Genomic DNA, 22134 nt, shown 5'->3' with positions numbered 1-22134 from the left:
CTCCCCGGGGCAGCCCGGCCGGGCAGCGGAGTAACGAGAGGATGGCTCCGCGTCTCCTTCCCCAAGGAGAAGGCAGCAAATAGAGCCCAGCCCGGGATGCGGCTGCTTCCCCCCGCGCTCTGCGCATCGCCGGGGCCAGCCCGGCGCGGAGGGGTCACCCCAGGTACGGCCACATCGTCCCGACACCCGCTCCGGCACGGGCAGCCCGACCTTGTCTCGCCAGGGGCCGAGCCCGGGATTCGTCATTCCTGCTGGAAAAATGGCAGCGGCGTTGTGTTTCTCCGTGACATCCCACTCCCCCTGATGGACAGGCCGGTTTTCCTTGAGGAACAGCAGAATCCTCTCTCTGTGCGGTTCGTAGCGCCGCAGATCTCCCGAGTGCTGCCGCGGCCTCACCAGCCAAAGGTTTCATCTCACTTTTCTGTAAGTGCACGGTGCTGTCTGCTCCTTGGGATTCAGGATACAACAAGGAAAATCCCCAGTAGAACAGGTCAGATTGACAATTCGGGATTTGTTTCTCACGAGCAGATTTCTGTATTGGCTCAATCTTGATTTTTCTAATTCTAGATTTTCAGCGTGCTGGATTTGTTTCAGTGTGGGTGGTCTGGTCACAGAGGCCATGGTGGTCTCTTGATTTGCGTTGTGTTTTCCCCCAGGTTTGTCAGTGAAGGCACCAATGGAAATGTGGAGTACCAGCAGCACTGAGAAGTTTTACAGGATCCCTGAAGGAAAGGGACCACATTCGGTTGGATGTACAGACCTGATGACAGAAAATGCAGTTGAGGTAAAGCTCTCGACTCTTTCTCCTTTGGATTTAAGCCACAGTATTCGTGAAACAACTGGCTGCAGTTTTAAAGCAGAAGGTCTTGCTTGTGTGCTCCATGCTGACACTCACAGCTGAGCTTTCTGTCCTCTCCATCCTGGTGTAGGATGTGTACTGGGCATTTACCAGATGGATGTAACCTGCAAGCCTTTCCCATGGCCAATTCCTCCCTCTTCTAATGTCCTTGCCTTTCTGACTCTCCTACACAAGATACTGCAGTGAAACTGTGTCCTCCTGGGACCCAGGGGGTTCTTCCCACCCACCCCACTGCTCCCTCCTGCGCTGGGCTCCTGAGGAGACTCCACACACAGTCTCTGTTTCTGTTCTCATCACAAAGATCCCAACAGGATTTGGCAGGGTTGGGAGATGAGCCTATGCAGTGTTTCAGCTGCCGGGTAAAAGATGAGATGTCTTCTTGAGATTTTATCTCACTGAAGATGAACAGGATGTCAGTTTGGCAAGAGGTTAGCACAGTGAGAAGCCACAATACTTACTGTTGGGGACAGTAACCAGACAAGTAATGAGCTTCCTTGTGAGCTTCCATTTCAAATCCTCTTGCCTTTGAGAGAATACACCTGCATTTACACTGTAGTTTTACTCTGCAGAGTAGCCTGATGTAGTGGAACTTGTGATCAGCTTGTAATGGTTCATGTGTTTTCCTTTACTGAGCTTACTCAGCACAGAGAAGTGATGAGTTTCTCTTTGCAGTCAGCTTTTCATGTGTGGTTTTTTTACATAAGCATTATGAACAATTGTAGTTCTCTCAGGCATAAGTAATGAACTTCTTCCCCTTTCTAGTAATCACTTTGTCATTGGGAAGCTTCACAGGGACTGTTCTGAGATCAAGTTAATATCACTACCAGTGTGGAAGAAAGTTTTTCCATAATGGTCTCTTTGTCAAAAGTTGATTTAAGTTTGATAAGTGAATAGAAACAAGCTTCATTAAACAAACTTTTGGTAAACTGATAAATTAGTGTTCAAGAGGCTTTATTTCAAAGCTCATGTTTATTTTGGCCCCGATTGGAACTTGCTAAACCAAAAGCTGAAGCAAGACAGTCAATTTGAATGGGGTGTTGCAAATTCCCTTGCAAACCAGGAAATAAAAATGCAAATTGCACACAGTTCATCTGCTGGGAAGTCTGCTTTGTGGTGTGCATTGGTGCATTGCTGCTGTCTGTGAAGGAAAAAGACTGACAAGGGGGTATGGAAGGTCCCTCTGAAGTGTGGAGAGCTGGGGTGCTTTCCTGGGATACCTGGAGTATAGACAGTAAGAGATTTGAACTGGTGGTAAGAAACAGAGTCAGATGAAACACAGGCTAACAAAGTTATGTTTAGAAAGATGGACCACAAGAGACTTGTGAACATCTTGATGAGGAGGAAGAGCAATGTATTGTTGTCCCTTGCTGTTCAGCTGCCTGAGAGCTTTGCTGACAACCTCTGCTCAGTTTAGGAAGGACCACTGCAGGCACATTAGAGAGCTTTATTTTCTCCAGGCTGAACGGCCCCAGGTCTCTCAGCCTGTCATGCTTGGAGAGGTGCTCCAGCTCTGAGGTCATCTTCAGTCACCCCTTTAACAGTCAGCCCTATAAAACTTCGCAAAACACATGATCCGACCATTCCCAGTGAAGCCGACGGAAGAAAAGATCCAGCAAGATGCTGGATCGAGCAAATAGGTAGTGAGTGTTTGTAATAATTAACTTAATTAAATGAAGCATTTCTAATAAGCCCTAAGCTAACCTAGAGAAGGTGATGTGTATCTCCACCTGTGATGATGTGTATCTCATGTTACTTTAAATTCATTGTAGGCACAGGAAGATTGTGATACAAGATTGGCATCAAATTCTGTATATGATCATAATTTTCTCATGAGATTCTCATAATTCTCTTGAACTGCATTCTTGCAACCGTAACCTTTTCTATAAATGTTTTAATCTTCCATTTTCTCTGCCATATATTAATAAATACCAATATTCCTTTTTTTTTAAATTTTTCCTTATCCCAGGGAAGCTTTTTGCGCCTGTATTATCCAGCATATGATGCCACAGATATCGAAGAGGCACGATGGATTCCAGATAAAGAATACTATCAGGGACTCTGTGACTTCCTTAATATGTACCGAATTGTAGGAGAAAGGCTTTTCCATTACTATGTTGGTAAGATTTGTTCTGGTTTTCTTCCTTGCCTGTTGCTGCCTCCATGCTCCATGAAAAGGGCTGAAGAAGAGTTTTTAGTAAAGAAGTGTGTTTTTGTGGGATGGGTTTGTGTAGTGAGGCTGCTGAATGTGACCCCACTTCTCAGGCAGTCCCTGCCTGCTGTGGATAGGGTTGTCTGGGCAGTTTGCTCTAGGTCAGCTGTACCTGTGTGTTGTGATTTAAATCCCACAAGGAAATGTGCAAAGATATAAAAGTCAGAGAGATCCTAAGGTCTGAATATCAGCAAGACCTGGATGCCTGACTATGAAGATTTAAGAGATATGTAGACCTTGTGCCAGGCTGTGGATGGGAGGAGGAGAAGTATCTTCTGCCAAGTAGAAATTATTTTCAGAATCAGATCCATATTTATCTTCTATTTTAAAGATGAGTCCTGGTACCTTATCTTTAAGTGATTGCTGTGATACCAGTGGTCAGCTGTAGATCTCTCCCACAGGAACAAATGCTTTCTCTCATTCCAGTAATAATGATATACACTTCCATTTTTATTTAGGTTCAGTGACCTGTCCTGCAAAGTCAAATGCTGCTTTTAAGCCAGGAGAAAAATACCCACTTCTTGTTTTTTCCCATGGACTTGGAGCTTTTCGGTAATTTTGCAGTTTATCGACAAACCGTTTTTGTTGTCTATGGAGACAGCAGTCTCCAAGTGTGGTCTGAACAGATTTTCAGTAGGGGGGTGAGATCCTTGTGGAGCTGAAAAAGATTTGAAGACCAGGCTTCCGTGTGTCATTATGGCTCCACTGAAACAACAGCAGGGTTGGTGTATGGTTGGTCACAAAATAATAGAACAGCCTGGGTTGGAAGGGGCCTTTAAAGATCATCTCTGCTGTGGGCAGGGGTGCTTTCCCCTAGACCAGGTTGCTCTGAAATCCATTTGTGTTCTCCCTTTGTATGATGGAGGTGAAGATATTTACCAGCCCATGAGGATGTGAAGATGTGAAGATCAGCTAGCTGATTTTTGGACAGCTCTTTGAAGATGCAAAGTGCTGTGTGTGCTACTTATTAAAAATCAGTGGCATTTTCCTTTCTGAACAGACAGTAAGACAGTACCAAGGTTTTGTGAACAGGCTTTGGTGCCTGGCATATGAAATCTTACTCTGCTGGGTAGCAAATTCAAAGAGAAGAAATATCGAGTGGAGACTAGTGCATACCTAGTGTGGTCAGCATTTAAAGAGCAATGGAACTGAAAGAATGACATCTCACCAGAGTGTGGTTTTTATTGCAGGACAATCTATTCTGCTATTTGCATAGAGATGGCTTCTCAGGGCTTTATAGTGGCTGCTGTGGAGCACAGGTGAGTGTGCTGCACATTTTGGAGTTCTGATGGAAAGCAACTTTTTCACATTGAACAGAAGGTTATTTATTCTAAAGAAGAACTTCTGGATTTTTTAAAAAAGAAAAGCTAACATCTCTTTTTCAGCCCTGCCCACACTGCCCATAGCTCAACTTTTTTCCAAACAAAGGGACTTTTGTTTAGATAGGCCCTAGAATGAAAAGTCTTGGGGTAGATATAATTTGTCATTCTTCAGATATGCTGTTTGTCTCACTCTTATTGTTAGAATATAAAGTAGGTGAAGAATATAGAGGAGGTGGGAGTTTTGGTGGGGTCATTGCATTATTTAGAAAGTCTATGTACACTGGGTTGCAATTGCAGCATCACTGGTTGATAGCTGGATCTCTTCAGATGAGTGAAATCTAAAACTTTTGCTGACTTCATCTCAAACCAAATGGAATGCACACCCAGAAATAACCTCCTCTTGCTATTACAGAGATGAATCTGCTTCAGCCACATATTATTGTAAAAGAAGGTCTGTTTCTGAGTCACAGGAAGAGTCTACGCCTAACATGGAGAAGGAGTGGATCTACTACAGGAAACTGAAAACTGGAGAGGAGGAGCGTTGCTTGCGCCATAAGCAGGTGCCTGGGCTGGCTCTGTGCTCTGGGAAGTGTGGCTGGAGTGCTGTCTTTAGGGCTAGCAGAGTCTCCCTTTGGCCAGGGGAGCAGTCTTCTGCCATGGCTCGGGGAGATGTAAAAATGGATCGAGTCCTGTGCCCCTGAAGGTGGTACAGCCAACAATAGCTTTCTTCAGAGCATAAGCTGCTCCCTCATCAAAGCTTTTTCTTGACATTGCACTCTTGAGCTGAGCATCGTCTGTTTCTCTTCTGGTTCCACTCAACTTTCTGTTTCTTCTCTGTCTCTTACACTTTTACTGCCCAGCCCAGCCTAAAAGTGACACAGAGTTGAGCTCAAGTGTTTGTGTGGCCTTAGGTTTGCAGGAGCTTTCATTTACTGTTCCATGGAATGATGAATCATGGCTGCTCTGAGTGGGATGTTTGCTTTATAGTCCTTACCACACTTGAAGGTGTTTTTAGCAATATAAACAGTGCAGACTTCCAATTTATTATAAGCAGTATCCAAGCTGGATGTAATGTGGCCATACTGACAAGCTCTTCCAAGCATACACTTGACCTTTAAAATATGGGAGTGGTTTCTCCAGATAATGAAAGCTCAACCAGGGAGGTGCTTCTCTTTATCTCCCTGGGCCATACAGACAATAGTACAAGAGTCATTTCCTGGATGAGTACAATGTCCTACCCATGAGTGTCAGTGTGTAATGTCTGAGCTTGGAAATAACCTCCAGAAGCCGTTGTCTGCAAATTTCACAAGTAGAGAAGTCAGGAGATTGGGATTTATTTGAAATTCAGTGATGCACAGACATCTTGTTGACTGCCTACACACTGTGGTTCCCAAGATCACTACTATTCCTTGGTTCTTCTTGAAGCTTTTTTTACTGACATACCAGTTAAAAACTGTTCTTATGGAACGATGAAAACCTTTTTTTGCAACAGCTTCACTACAGTTTTCAAGGATGAATATATATAAAAAATGGGATGGGCTTCACTTTTTCTTAGTTTGTTTTATCCAGTGTAAAGACAGTTTCAAGGCTATTGTATGATGGGGCAAGTGATAGAATGACATTTGCTCATCCAGGTGAGCCTGAGAAGCATCAGTGAGTCAGCTTTCCTTGGAGTTTTGCAACTTAAGCCTTTGCACATCCCAACAACCCCTTTTCTTAAGCAGTGACAGGATGAAGGAATTGAAGGCCTTTGGTGCATGTTACAGGGATAAATGCCTCTGTGTGCAGAGGTTCTACACAAGAGCTTCAGCTCTTTACACCACCGGAAACCAATTTTGTTCATCAGATGGCTCCATTCTGCAGTTCAGAATAGTGGGGGAAAGCTGTCAGTGTAAGTCTTGTGTCCAAGGAGCTGTCAAGCCTGGCAGTTGTCTGATGATTCCTTCCACTGCTCTGCCCCAACCTCTCTTTCTTCACAGGTGCAGCAAAGAGCACAGGAGTGTATCAAAGCTCTCAATCTCATTCTTAAAATCAATTCAGGAGAGGAAGTAACGAATGTACTACATTCAGACTTTGACTGGAACAGCCTAAAGGTGAGTGGAAGGCGCCACCTGCATTTTGTTAAACACCTAATAATGCTTCTGATTTCCCCTTTTCATTTCTAAACTGGTTCATGTAAAGTATTCTGAAGATCACTGTGTAGAGCTCTGAAAATATTCTGAGGTCATCCAAAGCTGGATAGAGAGTAACAGAGCTGAAATGATGCTCTTCCTACTTCAGTAGGATCTAATGCCTAAAAAAAATTCTTCCCTTTAAAAAAGTTAAGTTTGGGAAAGAAAGCCTCTTACAGCACCTGGATTTTTTTGACAGGATTCTGTTGATACTAGCAGAATAGCTGTGATGGGACACTCTTTTGGTGGTGCTACAGTTATTGAAAGTCTCAGCAAAGAAATAAGATTTAGGTAAGTATGCAAAACAAGGCCAGAGACATTTGGCACTTGAGAGGTCTGGAGCAGGGCACTTTACCTAGGATCCCCCAACTGCTAATTGGCTTCTGAAGAAGAGTGTTGGCATGTTTTGCTTTCTCCAGCCATGCTGTTTCCAAGTGTGGGGATGTGGTGGAACATAACAGCTGCATCTTATTATATCATGATACTGTGGGACCCTGCAGTCCAGCTGCACCTGGCAGTGGAGACCAACATATGGCAAGAATGGACTAATTCTCTTCCCCCAGAGTAGAGATAATTATTAAACAAAATGATTCATTTACCTGTTCAGTATCAGAGAGACTTTCTCTTTCCTGTGTCTCTTGCAACTCAAAGCATGCCCAGAACTTCCAAGCTTTCTGCTTCTGTGCCAATATCCAGATGTTTTTGGCAGGTGTGGCATTGCCCTCGATGTATGGATGCTTCCTGTAGGTGATGACATTTACCAAAACAGTGTCCAGCAACCGCTGCTTTTTATCAACTCTGAAAAATTCCAGTGGGCTGAGAACATCTTAAAGATTAAGAAGCTCATCTCCAATGACTCAAACAAGAAAATGATCACTATCAAGTAAGTGCTCAGGAGCCATCATTTCCATCCGTGGTTGAAGCTCGTTGGAGCTGTGCAGTTACAGGTAACTGCAGACAGACAGACGGTCCCTAGAGCACAAGTCTGAGGAGGAGGAGGAGGAGGAGCTCTGGGAGCTGGGGATGTTTAGCCTGGAGAAAAGGAGGCTCAGGAGGATCTCCTCACTCTACAACTCCCTGACAGGAAGGTGGAGCCAGGTGGGGGGGGGGGGAGGGGTCAGGCTCTTCTCCCAGGGAACAAGAAGAAATGTCCTCAAGTCATGTCAGGGGCAGTTCAGATTGGATATTAGGAAATATTTCTTCATTTAAACTGTTGTTAGGCATTGGACCAGGCTGTTAGGGAAGCTGGGCAGTCATCATCCCTGAAGATGTTTAAAAGACATGTAGATGTGGGATATGGTTTAAAAGACATGTAGATATGGGATATAGCTCTGAACCATATCCCACTGAGGGATACGGTTTAGAGCTGGAATGGCAGTGCTGGGTTAATGGTTGGATTATAATCTTTAAGGTATTTTCCAGCCTAAATGGTACTGTGACTGACTGTCCTCATGGCCCAGGTTTTCACTGTATGTTTAAATTAGCCATACATCCCCTACAGCAGGGACAGAGACCTCTCAAAGCAGCCAGGAACCCCAAGTTTAAGACGCTCCAAAGCATTCCTGCCCTGGGGCACAAGCTTTGTGCTGAGCCTTGTGCATCACCTGCATTTGAACACTTGAAACAGCCTTCTGGGGGTAGTTCTGCAGTCAGGGGAGGGATGGCTCTATCCTGCACCACTGAGCAGGGAGACAACTTGATTTTGATGCTTTGCTAAGCCAACTCTTTATTGCTGTTACAGTGACTTACAGCGAGTATGTACAAACCTTCCTCCCTTCTGTGGTTAGGGCAGAATTTCCTGCTAATCTTGCTTGTGAGATTAACCTGTTTTATCTTCTCTTAAAGATGGCACAAGACATTTGACTGAAGTCTATGCATCTTTTAATCAGGCAATTTAATGTAGTCTTACAAGCCTGTTGATAATTTTTCTCTTTGCAGGGGGTCAGTACATCAGAGCTTTCCTGATTTCACCTTTGTGAGTGGAGGAATCATTGCAAGGTTTTTCAAATTAAAAGGAGAAATAGATCCAAACGAAGCTATTGATATCAGCAATCATGCTTCATTAGCCTTCCTCCAGAAACATCTGAGTAAGTACCTGTTTACAGCAAAGTATGACATTGACTAGTATTTCATTCCTGTGAAGCTTTTTATATAACCATTCAGTTTAAAACAAGATCAAAATAAGTGTGTCAGTGGAAAAAATAAGTCAGACTTCTTCTAGATGTTTGTCAATTACTTTTGCAATCTTGGAAACTCAGAGGAAAATCACTGACATTTTGTTCTGGTACAGAAAATTTGGAGTATCATTTTTCATCCTTAAAACATTTTTCCTTCCCTACTTTGCTGAATTGATTTCATTATTCAGTGTAGTTTTACAAAAAGCTGGTTACTTAACTCATGGCCACTTGGTTTTCTTTCCCCCATCCTATAGGTCTTAAGAAGGATTTTGATCGGTGGGATTCTCTGGTGGATGGCATAGGAGCCAATGTTATTCCTGGAACCAATATTGACACATCTCCAGCTGAACCTGAGTAAGGAATACAGAGAAGTACTGAAAATGCCATGGACATCAGGACACTAATACTAATCAGATATGGGGTGGCATTAAACACTTACAAAGCTTTTGGAGTGTGGAACAAAAAAAGGCAAGGCATAATCATAAAAACAGGTTTCTGGTCAATTGAGTTAGTGGGATGCTCTGAAATACTGCAATAGGGTAACTTCTGCTTTGTAAGCAACTTGGGGGAAATCACTTGGTAATGATTTAAATGCTCTTTCTGGTTTTGACTGGAGTCAAGTTTGCAAAAAGACAGATTGAGCTCTGAGGAATTCAGCTACAGGTTCCTTTACCAAGCTTTATGTCAGTTTGCATCCAGCAAGCCTTTACTGCAGGGTAGGGGAAAAGAAACAAAACAAACAAACAAACAACAACAAAAAAAAAAACCCCAAACCACCACTTTTCTGTTTAGATTCTGCGTATTTCAGCTGTGCTCTGACAAGAGTTGGGAGTTAAAGATGCCTGTGGAGGGTGGTCTTCAAAACTGTGTCTTACTTTAATAAGTAACAGTAAAAGCTACAGGAAAGAGTTCAGCTGACAGCAGAGAAAGTCCAGACACAGGACTCCTCACAGGAGCTTCATCCACTTAAATGTAAGAGGTGTTCAGTGCCATACACAGAGGATGATGTTTATATCTCAGAAGCTTTTCAGTGGGTCACTCTAGTAGCAACTGTAATTGCCCTTGGGCAAAGCTCCAGCAGCTCCTCCCTGTCTGTGCTTCCACTATCACACAGTCAGACTGCAGGGGAAATACAGATGTGGCACCTCTACAGCTCCCTTTACATGGTTCTTGTTAGCACTGCTTCAGCTCCTGAGGTCTCTCCAGGTAGCAAACTCTCCCCAGACACTCAGCTTTGTCCAGAATCATCTCTAGGCGACTCAGTTGGCTCCCACTGACAGATACAGACAGCAGTGGTTGTACCTGGACAAAGGCTGTCAGCAGCCACCTGGGTGGCCTTCTTTAAGGCTCTCCTTTTTGGATCAGAACTGCCTGAAGCTGCCCCATGGAAAGGTGTCTTCTAAATTTAGTTCATTTCAAAATCAGGTTACAAACAAAGCCACTGAAGCAAACAAATTAAGAAATTAACAGTGTAATTAAGTATTTTACATAATCTATTATCTTAAAATGAGATTGCAATAATACCTAAGACCTGTCTTTCAGAATTTAATTAAATTCTCCCCAGCCTAGTGCCATGTATTGTCTATATTAAGAAAATAAACATGTTTGTCTTACTGAGTCAGCACTAACACTTGAGATTTACTGTGAGATTCACTATCAGCCAGCTTGGGTTCCTAAGTCCATTTTTCAGCATGAAAAATCCACAGCTTCTGAAGAGGAGGGAGCAGCTATGCTATACAGGAGCATGGAACACAACTATAAAATAGCACCCCCTTTTCAACACCTGAGGAGGACAGTAAAAGGTGAGATCTCCTTAAAACAGCTGCAGGTCCTTAAAACAGCTTAGCATGTTGCACACGTGTGGTAGCAAAACCATTCCATTGGGTCATTTTCATATTTATAGAAAGACTAATCTTTCATTAGTACAACTGCAGGGAGTTCAATTAATTAAGTGCAATTAAGGCTTCAAAACATTCACCATGGCTCACAGTGCTCTAGAGAGCTGGTTAGGGTCAAGACACAGCCAAGTGACTGCAGAACAGCCCTCACACAGCATTTGGGCTTCTGCACAGGAACAGACACAAGTCATTAAAACACACAAACAAACCAGTATATACCACCCAAAGCTTTATTCCAACTTCTTCCATTGCTTTAGAACAGCAGAAAATGTAAGACTTCAACCCAAAACAACTATGTTCCCCTAAGGAGAAAAAAAAACCTCCCCACCCCTACCCCCCAAAAATACCCTCAACTCTTTTAAGAAAACGCTTAACAGTGCAACTTTTCCAAAAGCAAACATCAGACAGCAGTGCTGTACAACACAATAGCATATACAGAAACTCACAAGAAACTTCGTTGAAGAACCCCCCACACCAAGAACTCCATACAAGTCAGTGCATCCCCAGTCAATAAAAAATGCAAGTCAAGAGGCAAATTCTTATTTAGGAAATTACAGCTGTAAGAAACAAGCTAACAATAACAGTCTAGCAATAAAAGCTGTAAGAAAACAAGCTGAAAAGAACAGTCTGCCAACACTGTTCCGTTATAGGAAGTTCAGTAGTGACAGTATTTGGTCAGTTAGGTAGAAAAAAGAAACCACTCAATGCTCTGCTGGTATTTTGTCCCCACAAACACATTTTCATGGGAACATTTCATACACAGGCTCTTGTTCAGTTTCATGTGGTCAACGTGCCACTTGGTTTTAACACTGCTGGAGGACATGAGGATCTTCAGCTAAATTGCTACTGCAGCCAGTTTGCTTTTCTATAGGGAATAAACACAGACCCATCAAGATGTTTCTATAAATGTGTATAAGGGCATAAAGATCAAAAGTCAACTCTACAGGGCTTCAGACTAAATACTACTGACATACTGGACCATGTTAGAAGACTATGGTTATTATAGATAACTATATAGTTATTGTCTATAACTATAAAGATAAAACAGCTGAAACAGCAGAAGTGCCCAAGAAGATGAAGTAGCAGCGCTCCCAGATTTCAGTTATGAGTTCAAGTTACTCCATCCCTCAGTAGACTTGGCATAAACCTCTGCAGGAGTATTTTGCACCCTGAGTACCTCCTACTCAAACTGCCTTTCCAGGCAGTGGCAGTGTGTGCAGCAGGTTCCAGCTCTGTGACGTGTAGGTGCATGACCCTGACTCACCTTTCCTGTGCTGGTGCTGAGAGTGCATACACTAATTCCATGCAAAGGGTTCAAGAACAGAAAAAAATCCACAAAGTCAAGAATAATCCTGCATTTGAGTGATGTAGTTGTGGGAGAGCTTATAGATTGACCATTTTAACGTTTTACCAAATTCTTAAAACTACCCTTTTTCTTGCTCAACAGGCAACCTGATCTCTGTTGTAAGCTTCCTTATTTGTTACTCATAAACCAGCAGTTATACTGAAATACAATCACAAATTAATTGCATTAATTGCTATTAAATTAGCAATTAATGAAAGCACAAATGCTATCCCCACTTCAACTCAGTTTAGTCTTCATCAGGCAACCACAGAAACAAATTGCCCAGACAGGTTTTGGAGTCTCCATTCTTGGACAGATTCCAGAACTGGCAGTAAGGTCCTTAAGAACCTGATCTAGTTGGCCGTGCTTTCACCCTTTCAACCAGAACTGCTCTACAATTCCATAAGAGCATATAAACAAAAAGAACCTGTACTACTTATTTGGTACACTGAAGAGGTGTTTACCAGTAACACTTCAAATTTTTAAGTTACAATAAAGATGTACATGTACTATTCACAAACTCTCCTTACAATAACTAAAATGGTATTATTATGGGTTCAGATTTATAGATTTTAGGACTGGGGCACTCAAATGCTCAACCAAATGCTTAATAGAGTTTGCCTAGCAGTTGCTCACCTTGCCTCAGAAACATGAACAAGAACAGCATGCTGATGGCAATGCTCAAAACCCTGCCAAAATCGATAACTTGGGTCAACCACCCCAGCTGTTCCAAGAGGCTCAACTCATTAGATGAATAAATAAATACTAAATTGGTTTGTAATCCAGACACAGTAGCAGCTTTCATTCCATGTAGTCACCCTTAAACTAACAGTACATAAGCTAATGCTATCAAGAAAATCCCAACAGTATCAACTATATAAGCTCAAATTAGTGTTTCAACTGTATTTTCTAAAATACAGCATTTTCTAGAAAATTAGAAACCATTCAAATACAGAGTACACAACCCATGTGGGGGGCTTAAAGTAGACTTACCTTGAAGTAAGGACTCCTCTGGTAAGGACTGCAAGTTTTCTGTTGCAGGGGTTAATGCCTACACAAAAAGGGATCCTGTTAGGAAGCTGGCACTATTGCCAAGACTTCCCACCGAGGTGCTCCTTTAATACTAGACTAACTTCTTACATCAGCACTACTGGACTCCTATTTACCATTGTTTCCCCCTCCTTATAACTTACTACATTAGTCTTCTGTCCACTTTTCACTTTGATACAAAGTCTGCTTGTGAAGAACAAACCAGAAATTCATGCTGTTATAATCACCAGCAGCATGGCTCATAACTTGAGCTTTGGGTTCCAGACATGAGTTTTTCATCCACTGGTCGGTCCTTCATGAAGAACACTGGTGAAAACCTTACTATTCCTTCCTAATTACTCCATAATAGAACTATTTTTTGTGACTTAGCAGTTGGTCAGCAGCCTTTCTAAAAACCTGTACTGTCCTGCGCAGTCGAGTCCCACACTGCCATACCTCAGATGATCTGCGAGCCCCATCAGGAATTCCATTCCAGACGTTCTCAGGATGCACAATCTCCTCATTGCCACTGCAGAGGTTCAAGACCTGTACAGACAGAGCCAAAGGGGATCTGGCACAGCAGCAAGGGGGTCCAGCACACTCAACAAGCAAGAAACAGCAGTAGGAAAACACAGTTGAGAATTCTGTGCCTTTGAGAAGGTGTTGAGAAGTCTGGATCTTGCAAAGAAGAACAAACTAATCATAAAATAAAACTGAATGTAGGGACTGAGGTTGCTCAAGGCTCTTCTGAGCTCCTAACCCAAGCACAGTGAGAAAGAGGCTGCAAAACAACTACTAGATCAGAACCAGAAGGAAGCTGATGAATAGGGATATCATTATGTGATAATCCCTGACACTGCCTCTCATCTGAATGCACCTGAGCTTAGTTTTAGTCACCCAAGGGATCTACCAGCACAAGAGCTGGCTTCCACGATCTCAGACATGCAATCTTCCAAAAGGATGCTTTTATGTAATGATCTTTTGGATTCACAATCTTAAGTTACAATCTAGATGTCATTTTATGCAAGTATAATGTCTGTGTATGTGTGTACATCAACACACACTCCCCCAGGACTGAAGGAAGATGTCTCATGCATCCCCCAGCTCAAACAGCAGCAAAACAAGGCAGCTCACTGCATTACTCTCTACTGTTAAAGTTAACTCCCACCAACCACTAATGCAATACATATTTCACTGAAGCAGGAATAGTTGTGGATTCGTTATTACTTGCTAAGTATAGTTTGAGTTTCTTCCAAAGTTCCTACTGCTCTAGCAGTAACTCCTCAAAACACCAGTAAAATAATGGCAAGTTTCATGAGCATTTAATGGCAACACAGCTCCACTGCAGAACACTAACTTTCAAGCCAGACAGAACCACACGTATGTGTGTCTCAAACTGAAGCCAGATCCTTCAGTATTCCCAGTCAATAAAAAAGAGTAAGATGTGAAAGGAACATCAAGTGTTGGCATTTATCATCAACTCAATTTGAGACATCACTGTTTCTCTCTAGTCTATAAATTCAGAATCAGCCTTTGAAATTCTTAAATTCTGTAAAAAAATTGTAAAAAAATATTTATTTAGAGTTTAAATAAGGACTAAAGAAGGACTAGATCTTAAGAATGCAGAATGAGTACTCAAACCACACTTACCTTGGTACCCTTCTCAGATACCTCCAAAATGCGAGCATCACACCATTTGAGAGAAGTCCACACCACACATTTGGAACCAACAGCAAAGCCCTTCAGATTACAAGGATAGTCATAGTGTGCTGCAAGAAATGGTAATTTAGCAATGAAGGAGGGAAAAAAGAAAAAAACAACAAACTCACAAAACCCCGCAAAAACCAACCCTCAAAATACCCCTCAAAAATCAACTCTCAGATACCTCAAACACTGCTGCCCCACTCCCTCCAAACTACTTGATATCTGAAAGTTAAAAATTTGTCATCCCAAACAGTCTTGCAAATGCACTTCATGTTCAGAAATGGATTTCCACTCAAAATCATTAATCTTCCCAAGTAAGACTATTTGCTGAGACTGTCACATTACCCATGAGAAACTATACTCAGTCTGCTGTCCTTAACTCAAGGCATCAACACTAATACAATATTTTATTAGGTAATAAAAGTTAGTTTTTTTACAAGAAAGCTATTCTCATTTTTGAATGGCACAACATTTTGATTATTTAACTCTTTAAAACCAGATACTTTACCTGCACTGCAGTCAGCCAAGTTCTCATTTTGCTTTTTGTCTTCCCCAGGCTTACAGCCTAAAGACTGAACACACATATTTCCACTCTCTTTAAATGAGTCACTCAAGTCTTGTTCCATCCATTCTTCCACACAGTCATCTTTCTTCTTCTGCCACCCCTTATGTTTCTCAACTTCATAGTCACATGATTTCACAGTGAAAACAGGCCTTTGATTTGCTGAGTCTTTTGAAAGAAATGAAAATTGACTTCCACTATTTGCAGAACTCTGTAGCACAGCATGTTCCAGCCTTAACAAGTCCTCCTCCTTGTCTTCCTCAGGAGGCTGAACATTAGGCAGCACCAGTTCCAGAAAGGGCTCAAATTTGGCTCCAAGAATCGACTGCTTGTCATGCATCTTCTGGTGCAGCTCTTTCTCAGGTCTACCACCAGATGATGACAGCCTTAGTGAAGGAGAGTCTGCTTCCATCCAATCATCTAGTATAGCTTCTGCTTCATGAATTCCAGACAAATTTGCTTGCGGTGTCATGGTCTTCTCTCCCAAAGAAGGCTGAACATCAGATGGAATCAGCTCTTCTGACTTCTCTCTGTCACTAACTGGAGGCGCTAGATTTTCTTTCTCATGAAGTAATGGTAAAATTTCACAATTCAGAGCTGCCAACTGCCCTGTCTCCTCCCTCACATCTGGCAGCTCCAGCAATTCCTGCTCCAACACTGTCTCTCTAGTTTCACTGCCTGATGCTGCCTGCATTTCAAGAGACTTTGCTTCCAGTGCTTCCTTTGTTCCTTCACCATAGGAGGACTTTTCCTTAACTCCCTCTACCTCCTGTAGGAGCTCATTTAGATCATTACATGGTAAGTGCATTTCTAATGGATCCAGTTCTCTTAATGTCTCTGTTCCATTGCTTGCAGATGGCTGTGCCTGGAGCACTGGCAATCTCTGCAGTTCTTGTTCTGTTCCTAGGAAAAGGCTGGCTGCTGGAGCACTGCCTGTCACTTCTGCTTTCAGCTCAGCCTCCTTTCCAAACAGTATTTCAGACAGGTCTTGTTCTGCAGCTTTCATTCCATTCCCCACAATATGAGGGCTGCAGTTTCTTATTGGTTCTAGTAGCATACTGTTATCACTGTCACCTTCAGACAGAGGTATCTCTTTATCATAACTGTTCTTACTCTCTCCTATTTCATATCCATCAACCTTCCCACTGGCAATTCCCACTGACACAGTTGCTTCCACGGTTTCTAAGCACTCAGAAGTTACACCCAGGAAAGGATCAGAACAAAATAAAGCACTTTCACTTTCTTCCTGAGCTAATCCACAAGCAGCAGTAGTTTCTTTGTTGAGACAAAGACTCAAATTGCTGTCTGAACTGCTGTTTTCCTTTAGGGGGTTGCAAAGGTTTAAGAAAGCACTGTCATCAGTTTCTTTATTGGCCTTCCAAAAAGGCTTCATCTCTTCATTAATACTACTGCCAGAAGCTTCCAGCTTGACAACACAGAGAGGGACTTCAGAATCTTTATTTTCCCAAATTTCTACTACTTCAGCTTCTAATACAAGGTTTTCAGTCATATCATAAAACTTTTTATTTGCTTCACTAAGCCATGAGCCATCTGGGGGACCGAAACCTGACAGACAGCAAGCAAATGCCTGCCCAGGTACTCTGAGCAGTTCACACGGCATCTGTCGGATCATCTCCAGGCTGACGCTTTCCTCGCTTCCGTAATCCACATGTCTAACAACTACACTGTCGTCGTTCACACTGTTGATCTGAGCTCTGTAGAACCACCCATCTTGACTATATTTTGCTAGACAAATATCACCACTTTTAATACAAGACTTGCCATCATTCAGAGAGCCTAGTCCAAGCTTTTCAGCTTCCTCTATTTTTTTCTCGATGTAGCTCACATCTTTGGTGTCAGCACGGTGACACCAGAAGTATCCTGGACTATTTACCACTGTGACGTAAATTTTTAAAGCCTGACCTGGCTCTGGAAATTTCCAGATAAACGATTTACAATCACTTACACAGGAAGTCTCATTTTGTACCTGGGGAGGCAAAGGCTCACAGACAGTAATCATGTCACGGTTCTCTCTTTTATCAATTTTTCTTCTTGAGAAAAGTCTTTCTCTACTTGCAAGATCTTTATCAGCTAAATCCACTGTTATTATACCTTGATGGTCACTGAGAATAACTTCCCATTTATCCTCAACCTTCTTTACAAATTCACAGGAGAGCAGGATTTCACTTGTTCTCCTGGTGAAATAAAACACTGCTTTCTCTGTCCAGCCAGCATTTTTTTTGCATTTCAGTCCACCTAGAAAGCAGTGAATGCTCATTGCTGGAATAGATGACAAGTTCTTAGGGAGCTTGCGTGCTTGATCAACACTAATCACAGAAGTGTCACCATAATCAATATAATGTACCCTTATCGAGTTGTCAGAAGTCTTCTCTTTTACTACAGCTCGATACCAAAGGCTGTCTTCTGAATAAACAGCACTGATTAAATCTCCTGCCTGGAAAAGCTGTCCACAAGGATCCTTCACTGATCTCCCATTGTTTAAAACTTCCAAAATGTTGTTAAGCTGAACCTCATCACTCCCTAGTTGAACATAAAAATCCTGTGGGTCACTGACATAAGACACATACACTAAGGTTTTAAGAGCTGGCACTATCTTCTGTGGTGGTAGATCAGATGCATTTTTAAGCATTATACACCTGCCTTCAGCATCAGATTTAGTATCTGACAATGTATCCATCTGGGAAAAGAGCAGAGACCCCTCCCCTACTTTATTCAACAAAGCAGCATTGTTCTTACTGCTAAGCATCTCATCAGGTTCTAGTAATCCAGCTGCCACATGACCCTTCACAGAGTGCTGGAAAAGGTTTACAACTTCTTTGAAGCGTCTTTTTCTCTCTTGCTGGACTTCAGGTCGACATTTTTTTCTTTCAAGAGGCCTACCTGCATTGAAAGGGGACCCTGCAGTCTCAGCCCTCTCATTCACATCTGTATTTCCAGTGCATGAAGTCTCAATGTGTACACGACTACACAGTCCTGTACTGTTTAGGCTTAGCTCTTTCAGTTTTGTATTAATTTGAGTATTTCTATCAAACAACTCAACCAGCAGTGTATTATCAGAGTCCTTTCCTACTACTATTGCTTTTAATCTCCTTTCCAGGACAGCTTCCTTAAACCACGTTGCAGCTTCTTTGGAAACAGATGATACATCAGACACAGAACATTTTATGGCCTGCATTGGCACAAGCAAGATATCAGAAGCATCATTGGGTAAAATAAGCAGATCATCTGTCTCTATTGTCTCTGTGTTTCCAAAATCCACAAAGAAGACTTTAACATTAGGTTGTCTTTCCATAATTACTCCCCGATACCACTGACTGTCAGAGTACCTTGCCAGACACAAGGCCCCAGACTTCCCCAAGGTTCCTGAGCTGGTCACTCTCTCACTCAGGGAACTGATGTTATCAGCCAGCTGTGCCAAGGTATCTGCACACCTTTCAAGCTGGCAGTAAAACGTCCATGGATTCTCAACATGCGTAATATAAACATCTTCCTCGCTCCCAATTTTGATACCGTGACTAGAATAATAGAAAGAGTGAAGCTGGACCAAAGATTCCAGATGCTTTTGAGGAAATAAAGGTCTGGCTACACCTCTCTCAGTGAGAAACTGGCAAGCACTCTGAAAAGGTGTGATTAAATCTACAATGTTAAACAGGTCCCTATCTATTGAAGCCAAGGCAAAGATCGTACACTTCAGGTCAAGGTCAGATGATGAATCAACAACAAACTGACGAAAAGCCCAAACTGCTTCTTCATCCCAAGCAAAAGGATTCTGACCATTGGGTTGGATTAAGTTGTAAAGGCTGCACCTGAATGCCTGAGCCTCTAACCTAAGGAAGCGCTCATTAATTGCACGGAGCTTCGTTAGACACACCTGCTCTCTGTTGCCGTAGTCAACATATATGACTTCTACTTTTTCTGCACAAACTCCTTCACTAACTATTAAAGCCCTGTACCATTTTTTGTCCTCTGAGTACTGGGCTAAACACACAAGATTTGGCCAAACATGTGGCTGGGATGAACTCTTGCAATGCTCCTGAATTTCATCCATTAGTATCTCAAGGTCCTGGCAATTTCTACTTAACTGACACCAAAAACAACTAGGATTCTCAACATATGACAAAATAACATTAACTGTACTTCCCACTTCTAAGTGGCCTCCACAAGAGGAGCCTGGCTTAATTTCCACATAGTTCTGCCTCAAAGAGGTGTGCAGATTTTCCTTACCCTCATAGTCTCGAGAAAGAAGCGATTCCCTACTTTTAGAATTGTAAATGGCTGCAACAGGGCTCTCTCTGACCACCACACCCATGTGAGAATCAAGTATTCTATTACTGCTCTTTAGATCACATTCTTTTCTGGGCCTCTTCTCTGCATTTACTTGGCTTTCCTCGGCAGCACGCACTAGGGAAGAGGCCTGTGTCACAGACTTACCTGATTTCTGGGAAGTCTTGGGTATTTTATACCCCTGGTATTTCGCATAACCCTGCTGGGTCATGAGTTTACTTACTCTTCCCTCTCCTAACTGGGACTGGTCAAAAATTTCAACCATGTATTTGTCACCCTGCACATTCAAAAACCAAACCTTTAGTTCCTTGTTCAGTACCATCTCCCTGAATGCAGACACAGCAGCTTCACTCCAACTCCCTCTTGGAGGGGAGACACCTGCCAAACAACACTTCAGAGCTAAAGCAGGCAGCTCCCTAAACCGAGGGAGCAGCTCCTTCACAGCACACAGATCCACAGTTTCCGTACTGCCTCTGTCCACCAGGTGTATTTCCACCCCAGTGTCCAGTACCCTGGTAACCACTGCTCGATAAAAGACACCCTCGTTCCCACTGGCACAACAAAGGGATCCAGGCTGTGGGTCCCACCCAGCACCATCCAGCTTTGTGGAATGGGAATAAAAATTCCACATGCACTGCCTCAGCTGCCTGAAGAGCTGGTAATACTCATGGAGCAGCAGCCAGAACTCAGATGGGTCTTGGAGGTGGGAGACCTGCGCACTGTACAATGTCCAGGTCTTCAGATACACACCAGCTACAGCAGCAGCAGCCAAATCTCTGTGTGCTAAAACAGGAGGTGCTTCTGGTGGCAATCCCAACTCTTCAACTAAGGATTCCTCTACTTCCAGCTGCTCAGGAGCCTCAGTTTGGCTCACATGACTGCTGGCCAGGCAGCAAGCCTGAGACCCAAAAAGATGGTTCAAATCAACACCATTTTCCCCATAGAGAGTCACATAATAGAGATGCTGGAAGGAGTTAAAGGCTTTGATGTGAGCACTCACTCCTCTGCCGAGCACCAACGCTTTCAGCAAATCAACCTGCAATGGGGACCAGCCACAGCCCCCATCCGAAACACCCTGAAGAGCACACACGTAAGTGACCACAGGCATGCGAAAACACTTGGCAGGCAAATGGCGCAGGTTCGCTGTGGTCACAGTCTCCTTCTTGCCATAGTCCACAAAAGCCACGAGAGCTGCACGCTGGTCCCGCTCCCCAGCAATGAGCTCCAGCAGAATGGCACGGTACCACTGGCCATCCATCCCACGGGCAGCACAGGGTGAGCCCACTTTGGGCAGTAAGTCCTGCTCCCACCGGTCATAAGCATGGCACATGGTCTCAGACAGGCAAGAGATCTCCTGTGACAGGCACTGCAACTGGCAGTAAACGTGGTGTGGGTCAGAGACATGGGTCACTAGGACAGGCTCTGTCACACCCAGCTGAAGCTGAGGGTAGTAGTAATCCAAGGCAGGTGACAGAGGCTGGTATGAGAGCAACACCTGGGCGAGCTGTGGAACCGCAAAAGTTCCAAGGGAACACGCTGGAGGCTGCTGACAGAGCTGCTTCTTTAACTGGCCAGAAGGCAGGCAGCGCCTGAGCAGCTGGCAGAAGCAGCTGGGAGAGACGTGTTTGGCCAGGCCCAGTTGCTGCATCTGAGCCACGAGCTGGGGCAGCTCGAGCACGATGACCTGCGGCATTATCACCTCCTGCACCACACCAGACACCTCCTTGCCTTGCAGGAAGCTGAGGAACTCCATCGCCTCCACGGTCCACTTGGACACGGGTGAATCCCCACTTGCTCCCCCCTCGTTACTGTGGGAAGGCACGACATCGGCCACGACACAGCCCAGCACCTCCGGGGGCAGCTGGAACAGGTCTGAGCAGCCCCGTGCCAGGTAATAGGTGGACGTGGTCACCACGCAGCCTTCGTCCAGCAGGAAGACACGATACCCCTGGGCACTACAACTCACCACGCAGCAGCGGTACCACATACCCAACACCTCCACCAGTGCCAGCTCTCCTGGGCACAGCCTGGTCCCGCTGGCCCCCGGCCCGCCGGGCTCTGGGCGGGCCGCCAGGCGCGGCCCGGCCGCCGCCTGGATCTCTCGGTACAGGAGGGCATAGTCAGCCTTACTTTCACCCAACAGCCCCCACAGCCTCAGGATGGGCACCTCGGGATACAGCCCCACGGCGCGGACCCGCAGGGTGACGGTATCGCCGCGGCCGAAGGGCCCCGGCCCGGAGCGCATCGCGAATCCGCCTCGCCCCCGCCCCGCTCCCCGCACGAGGCGAATGAACGCCGCGGCCTCCGCCCCTCGGCCTCATATAGAGCACGCGCCGCCCACGTGACCCACGGGCAGCCGTTAGCCGCTGCCCCCGGGGCCGAGTCCATTTCGATCCTCTCGTGGGGTGGAGAGCGGCGCGAAGGGCAAGGGGAAAAGGAGGAGTGAAGCCAGCTGATACATGGGGCCGCTCCTGCTACGCTAAGACTGCGTGGAGGCGCCACGAAGAGAATTCCAGCTACGGAAATATGTCCGGGGCGCCGCGGGGCTCAGGG

The 22134-nt window shown here is 44.2% G+C and overlaps 2 protein-coding genes and 1 long non-coding RNA gene across 6 annotated transcripts in view; 1 reads left to right on the top strand and 2 right to left on the bottom strand.

Moving 5' to 3' along the window:
• PLA2G7 (phospholipase A2 group VII) overlaps nt 1-10306 on the top strand; it is a 16542-nt gene extending 6236 nt beyond the window's left edge. Inside the window, exons 1-11 of one of the 3 annotated variants that reach the window (XM_068183284.1) lie at nt 9-490; nt 657-784; nt 2826-2976; nt 3527-3620; nt 4259-4327; nt 4803-4950; nt 6370-6483; nt 6761-6852; nt 7271-7444; nt 8500-8648; nt 8993-10306. In XM_068183284.1, the coding sequence (XP_068039385.1) occupies nt 97-490; nt 657-784; nt 2826-2976; nt 3527-3620; nt 4259-4327; nt 4803-4950; nt 6370-6483; nt 6761-6852; nt 7271-7444; nt 8500-8648; nt 8993-9096 (1617 nt within the window). In that variant the 5' untranslated portion in view covers nt 9-96 and the 3' untranslated portion in view covers nt 9097-10306. Of the gene's footprint in view, nt 1-8; nt 491-656; nt 785-2825; nt 2977-3526; nt 3621-4258; nt 4328-4802; nt 4951-6369; nt 6484-6760; nt 6853-7270; nt 7445-8499; nt 8649-8992 lie in introns of those variants that run through there. The other 2 variants (XM_068183286.1, XM_068183285.1) reach the window with 2 other exon arrangements.
• Nucleotides 4795-7299, bottom strand: LOC137470210 (uncharacterized). Its single transcript, XR_010996947.1, has 2 exons — nt 7161-7299; nt 4795-5256 (listed from the first exon to the last, which is right to left on the bottom strand). It is a non-coding gene; the product is annotated as an uncharacterized lncRNA (long non-coding RNA).
• Nucleotides 9230-22134, bottom strand: TDRD6 (tudor domain containing 6). Of its 2 annotated transcripts, XM_068183278.1 has the most exons (5): nt 15223-22133; nt 14661-14779; nt 13467-13556; nt 12975-13032; nt 9230-11501 (listed from the first exon to the last, which is right to left on the bottom strand). In XM_068183278.1, exons 1-5 carry the CDS (start codon nt 21824-21826, stop codon nt 11440-11442), a joined length of 6933 nt encoding a protein of 2310 aa, XP_068039379.1. In that variant the 5' UTR covers nt 21827-22133; the 3' UTR covers nt 9230-11439. The 2 variants fall into 2 exon arrangements, with proteins under 2 accessions (XP_068039379.1, XP_068039380.1); XM_068183279.1 differs by lacking the exon at nt 12975-13032 and having other exon boundaries at nt 15223-22134.

This window comes from Anomalospiza imberbis, chromosome 3, assembly GCF_031753505.1.
Source record: "Anomalospiza imberbis isolate Cuckoo-Finch-1a 21T00152 chromosome 3, ASM3175350v1, whole genome shotgun sequence".
In the NCBI taxonomy this organism is placed as follows: Eukaryota; Metazoa; Chordata; class Aves; order Passeriformes; family Viduidae; genus Anomalospiza; species Anomalospiza imberbis.
This window is presented reverse-complemented; position numbering and strand designations above follow the sequence as displayed.